This window comes from Xyrauchen texanus, chromosome 34, assembly GCF_025860055.1.
Source record: "Xyrauchen texanus isolate HMW12.3.18 chromosome 34, RBS_HiC_50CHRs, whole genome shotgun sequence".
In the NCBI taxonomy this organism is placed as follows: Eukaryota; Metazoa; Chordata; class Actinopteri; order Cypriniformes; family Catostomidae; genus Xyrauchen; species Xyrauchen texanus.
The window spans coordinates 3,765,854-3,772,526 of NC_068309.1; the positions used below are offsets into that span (position 1 = coordinate 3,765,854).

General features: G+C 37.9%; 1 protein-coding gene across 1 annotated transcript; it reads right to left on the reverse strand.

Annotated features, from left to right (window-relative positions):
* Window positions 1–210: 210 nt before the first annotated feature.
* Window positions 211–5,417, reverse strand: LOC127627763 (cyclin-dependent kinases regulatory subunit 2). Its single transcript, XM_052104303.1, has 3 exons — window positions 5,241–5,417; window positions 4,660–4,787; window positions 211–981 (listed from the first exon to the last, which is right to left on the reverse strand). The coding sequence occupies exons 1-3, from the start codon at window positions 5,297–5,299 to the stop codon at window positions 938–940; spliced, it is 231 nt and encodes a 76-aa protein (XP_051960263.1). The 5' UTR covers window positions 5,300–5,417; the 3' UTR covers window positions 211–937.
* Window positions 5,418–6,673: the final 1,256 nt, after the last annotated feature.

Sequence of the window (6,673 nt, forward strand, 5' to 3'; positions counted from 1 at the left end):
TAAAACGCTGTTTTTTATTTTTTCTAAGCAAGAATCATTTTGGGAAAAAAATAAGTTATTATCGAATCCCTCAAACCACAATTGTTTTATTCATAAAAAGATACGAAATTGTGCATCATCAGCTCCGGAGTGATGAATCGGCTCTTCAAAACAACTCGCCAGAACGAACCGACTCACTAGAACGAAGCTTCTGACTCACATAACTGAATTAGTTGCGATGTGGCGCCCTCTTGTGTTGAAAACTGTGCAATGCTGCCGTCCACTGAAAAGAGACCACTAACACATCTTGTACAAGTGCATTTATTACAGTGTTGTCATCAAGAATAAAGAACTAATATAGACATAATTACATTTGTGATGAAGGCTTGAAATATTTGTTCTTTCTTTATAAACCTTGTCAACAATAAACACTTTCTGAAAGTAGCTGCAGATGTTGTTATTAAGGCTCTTTCTCTATAGAAGCGTGCACACCTTGCATTCATGATTTAAACTTCATAAAGCATCTTTACAGTATACAATTGCCTTCCTTAAAATATCACAAGAGATTCAAGCTGAGATTAGTCTCAGCCAATACACAACCTAATACAAGGACAGTATGTGTTGAACTTACAGTTCATCTTTTATCCAAATACATTTCATTCAGCCATAACGAACACTGATTTACCTGTCTTCAACACTCATAATGCATCACAGACTTTTATTGTACACACAAATCTTCAACGGTTTAGCTTCTACCCCAAGAGGCACTTTTGGTCAGATGATTCTTGAGAGTTAAGAACCCTTAAACTCTCACTGAAAATACATTTCCCATAATCCCTTGATTCTCCGTCCGAGTGTAAACGCTGTGAAAAGCATCGTGGCTATTCACTGAAGTATTCACTGAATACCAGAATCATCCACAGGAATGTTCCAGAACTACAGGGAAGAAACATCACCATCACTGTTTTGGAAGAGGTCTCCTAAACAGCAGAATATGAGGCTCTGATGGAAAGAAAAGAGAGATTATTAAAACACTAATGAACCCCCCAGGGGCCTGCGAGGGGTGCTGTTAAATGTTCAAAAGTACAAAACTATATTTAACAAATTTGACACTATTGCTGTTTCTGTTTAAGCATGCAATGTTTCTCTTCAGGGTTATATTTAAAATTTTAAATGCATGAAATGTGAAATTTTTTTTTTATTAATTCCAGATAATTAAGGACGCCCCGATATGAACATTTCTGGCCTATACGACACAGATTTCAACAATAAAACTATAATGTACCAATAATATGTCGCTTACCTTCATAATTGTGCTTTTAAAATGTGTTAAAAAGCCATTTTTATTAATCTACCAATAAATAATTTCCACTGAACATAAATTAAATCGGTTAAACACGTGACAGGTCACATCATAAAATAGAAATGATATACATTTAAATATGAAGAAAGGTTATTTTGCACTATTAATATTTTACATACTATGATTGAACATTACAAATTTATATTACGCATTTTCGACATGCTTTACTTTTTTATTATTTTTATTTTTATCATTTATAATTTTATTATTTTTTTATACATTTTTATTTTTATTTTGGTTGCAGGTATTTCTTAATAGTACAAACAGAAAAACGGCTTTAAACTTAAAACAACACAATAAATTATGTAATTATAAGTAAACCATTGTTTATGCGATCAGCAAAAGAAAAAAAAATAAATTAAGAAAAAAGTTTTAATTTGGTCAATAATTGTCTGAAACATAAGTGCTTCCCTACAGATATTATTTAAATTTATTCTGGCTTTAGTACAATACAAATATAAAACCTAAATTATTTAATGTATTATATATTAAAGGTCCTTCAAGCGATTTTATTAATGGAGAGTAATGCAAAAAAAACGTTCCGACTCCCTGAAAGATATGAATGAAATAAGTGTTGTGAGATCTCTCACCCGTCTCTGTGACAGCTCAGCAAGTCTCTGACGCTTTCTGCCTGTCAATCACTTTTTGCGTTCTCCTTGTATTGCAGTTACAGCGAATTATTGAGGCTTAATGCCATTTTTATGGCCTGTTGTTCATAACAGTTGCCAGTTGAGGGCGCTATTATGCAGCCATTGTTTTTAACAACCGATTCTGCGTGATGTCGTCTCAATAAAGCTCATTTGGTATCTTTAATAGGTTTTATTGGTAACTTTAATAGAGCAATAGTTTAGGTTAGAGTTCGCAACTCATGAGTGAACCATATAGAAGCCTAGATCAGAGTTCCTTAACCTATGGGTCGTATAGCAATGCATGTTGGGTCATGACACATTTGAATATTAGTGTCATTATTTCCTAGGTAAGTGTAACTGAAATTGCTAAAAGCAATGCGTTCTGTTCAGAGCACTCTTCCAAGCTGTGCTGGCCAGTGTCGTGCCGAATTTGTACTCCCTATATCCTTATGTTTAGGGGTAGGTGTAGGAATGGGCTTTAGGGTAGGGATCAATGATGGTTAGGATTAGAGGTGGGTGTAAGGATAAGGGCCAATCAGGTAGCGGGGAGTCAGAATCTGGCAGGGAGTCAAATTTAGGCACAATATATTTTTTCCACAATATATTAGGCATGCTCGGTTACACCACAACATGGTAAATGGTCTGCATTTATATAGCACCTTTTTTAACTTTAGAGGTTACCAAAGCGCTTTACAATGTGTCCCATTCACACACACACACACCAATGGTGGCAGAGCTGCCATGTAAGGTGCTAGCCTGCCATTGGGAGCAACTTGGGGTTCAGAGTCTTGCCCAAGGACACTTCGGCATGTGGAGTCATGTGGGCCGGGAATCAAACCGCCAACCCTGCGATTAGCAGCCGACCCGCTCTACCACCTGAGCCACAGCCGCCCTAACTTCAGGTGCTGGGGTCAACGGGTTACTCAGCTCGTCATTTTTCATGACACCGTTGTTAACGCGACACTAGCCAAACAGAAAGATGACAAATTCCACAGTTAATGTGCTCGTCTCCGTCTTATATGAAGGATCAGAATTGTGAGGAGTGCCAATAATATGTTGTATGGGAAAGTTCCAAGTAATAAGTCGCTCACAATCAGGGTTCCCAATCTTTTCCAGGACATTTGTTTGTGCCCAAGAAGCGTCATATTTAAGCAAAAATACATGCATTTAAATCCAGCTTTTATTTTGGCATTTGGAAGTGTTTTGGACATCAGATAAGCACTATGCTTCATGCGTGTGGCTATTAATCTCCATAAAGCTGTGATTTTATTCAATAAATACATAGTCTGTTTGTTCTGCGCACATCAGAGTTTTCTGGTCTCTGTCAGAGCGTGTCTGCGCGATGATCGTGAGGTGTTTTCAGTTCGAGCGTCCGCTTCACAGTCATTTTGAAGCATGCATTACTTTGATTAGATTATATATTTATTCAATTAAATCACAGATATCGCAGTTTAATAATCACACTATGACACATCGCAATATTAATTAGCGCAGACATTCATTTTCGTCCCAATACGTCATATGTCATGACATTCTGCGTTTTATAGCTAATGCCATTTTTGACTAGATTCTGTGATTCTGTACATGTTTTCAGCATACTACATGTGGTAACCGCGGTATAAACAGACTACGGCCATTAAATGATTGAAAATTAATTCACATCCCGAGGTGTGATGGCCGTATCACCAGGCTACCAAATCAGGGTGTGACTACGTTTTCAAATAAATCAGTGATGTCTACATTTTAGAAATTGTTTTTGTCGGTAACAATTTGTTTGTTCCAGCATTGCTGTTGCATTTTATACTTCATCAATACTTCATCGTAGCAAAGCAGACATGACAGCAGATGAGCAGGAGGGCTGTGAAAGAGCTTCGTTCATGACAAAGAGATTACTTGGGCACAGTTTAACAGTTAAGTCGTTTAGAGGTGAAATCATCTCTATACAAATGTACAAACTTAACATGTGCGCCCACCAAGGTCGCCAAACCTCGGGTGTCATTGTATCTACTCACACCATTTGTCCCACATGGACCAAATCAGGTTTTACTACACGGAAGCGTTCGGCGTTTAACAGCTGGCGGAAGTGATGTTTCAAATGCACATGATGTGTTGCTGTTAGCTTTAGCGCGTTAGCCAACCTCAGTTCAACACTTTGGGGTGATGGTAAAGCATTCGTAAGGTACTATATCCACTGAAGTTTCGCTTGCTGCATTTATTTACAACTATTTAATCAGACCAGCAGCGCAGCCAGTTAACTCCGCCTCTTCTGCTATCTACGGCAAGCCATGTGACTCCAGCCAGGTCTCCTTAGCAACCAAATTGTCCCGGTTGCTAGGGAGGGTAGAGTCACATGGGTTAACCTCCTCACAGTCACGATTAGTGGTTCTCGCTCTCAATGGGGCGTGTGGTGAGTTGTGTGTGGATTGTGGGGAGTAGCATGAGCCTCCACATGCTGCCACGCACAAGGAGTCATGTGATAAGGTGCGCAGATTGACGTCTCAGAAGCGGAGGCAACCGCCACCCGGATTGAGGCGCGTAACGTAAAATAATGAAAGTATTATTCATACAGGGAAGACCTGTAGTAGTTTGTCAAATTCATTCAGAATGTTTAATTGAATACACATCACAGTGCTTAATGTCGGGCCCTCCCCCTGATCTAGATGAATCTGTGTGTTTTATAATACAGACCAGGTTCATGGATCATGTAATGGACCCATCCCAGTGACTGCTGCACGCCCAGCCTCCTCCACTCATCCTCGGACATCAGATGGGATTTGGGCACCTCTTTGGCCATATCCTGCGGTAAGACCACATGTCTGCAATCAGAAATGACAATAAACAGTATTCAATTTAATTTAGGTAATAAATACAGAGACCATCATGAAGATAATCTTACACTATATTAAATGTCACTAATCGGGCATAGATTTGGCTTGAAGTTTGGGGAGGTTACAGTGTGGAAAAATGGCACGTTTACATTAATCACTGTATACATTTTGGGGGTTTGCACTTTCTTGTTTTGATTATTGAGGGGGTTACCTCTCCCCGGAAACTACGCCCCTGTTTGGGAGTCAGCCAAATCCTAGATCCGAGTTAAAGAGTAAAAACATGTCTTCAAAACAAAATTATGATCAGAGATATACCCCAACTCTTAAATCATTCTCAACGATTAATTTGTACGCTGATATGAGATTAAATAAATTATATTTGCTCAAACACGCCTCACTGAGGCCTTCAAGTAACCCAAACATTCTCGACTTGAATTTTACCTGTATTCATAATGATCATCTGTGTATTTATCGGAGTAGTAGATCTGTTTATGAGACATTTTTGATCATGAAATCAGCGAAAGGTTCCTGCGATATTGCCCCGCGAAAAAGTAATTCAGCCGGAGTCTCGCTCGCAACTTTCTAAAACTTTACCAGAGACAGTTTTGAAACCGCAAATCAACCGGAGCCGCCGTCTCTGATTGGCTGAAAGTGGTCACGTGAGGGATGCGAGCGTCATCACGTCGTAAGGGCGGCTAAAGTGACGCTGCCCTGTACGTATGCGTTCAAATGTCACCAAGCATTTAACATATTAGATCGTCCACATTAATTTACTAATATTAAAGGTAAAGTGTCATATTATAAACCTCCTATTATGACGTAAATTGTTCAATATTTCCACCACAACACCAGGATGTTTTGATCTATGCTCGACGATTGCATCGCTTGAAAGGTAAAAACTATAAAATAAAATAAAAATGTATCTAAAACTGTATTAAATTGTATTTAAAGATGATGCAAATAATTTTTTAATGGAAAGGTATGGACTAAATATAGTGTTGGGTGTAATTGCATTACTACGTAATTACTGTAATTAAATTACTTTTTCATAAAAAAAAAGTGATTACTCTTCATTTTTCAGTCATTTAATTATAGTTACTTCTGATGTAATTGTATTAAATACTGTATAGACTATAGAACAATTATATATTAAACAATAGTGAATTTAAAATCATATAATGTGTTGCACTGCCCTTAAATTCTTTGGCCAGTTAATGTATAATTAATTAGATTTTATATGATTTATATGAAAGAATTAAAAGAACAGATTCATGTCTATTCTTGTATTTTTCATCTGGTTGAGGTTGATTTCTGTGACAGCTCAAGACTGTTTTTTGCAGTCACTATAAACAGCACAAAAAAAAAGTGTTCGTGGATTGCATACAATGACACTTTCTACCTGTCAATATTAAGCAATATTCATTCGTATTGGCTACAAATATTGTGAACACAAAATTAATTGCGATTGAATGCAAAACTTATTGCGAGGGAGCGCAAACTATTGCGAGGGAACGCAAACTATTGTGAGGGAATGCAAACTATTGCGAGGGAGCGCAAAACTTATTCCAATGGAACTCAAAACTATTGTGAGAGAACGCAAAACTTATTGCAGTAGAACGCAAACTATTGCGAGGGAGTGCAAAACTTATTACGATGGAACGCAAACTATTGCGAGGGAGTGCAAAACTTATTGCGATGGAACGCAAACTATTGCGAGGGAACACAAACTATTGCGAAGGAGTGCAAAACTTATTGCGATGGAACGCAAAACTTATTGTGAAGGAACGCAAACTATTGAGGGAGCGCAAAACGTATTGTGTTGGAATGCAAAATATTGAGAGGGAGCGCAAAACGTATTGTGTTGGAATGCAAAA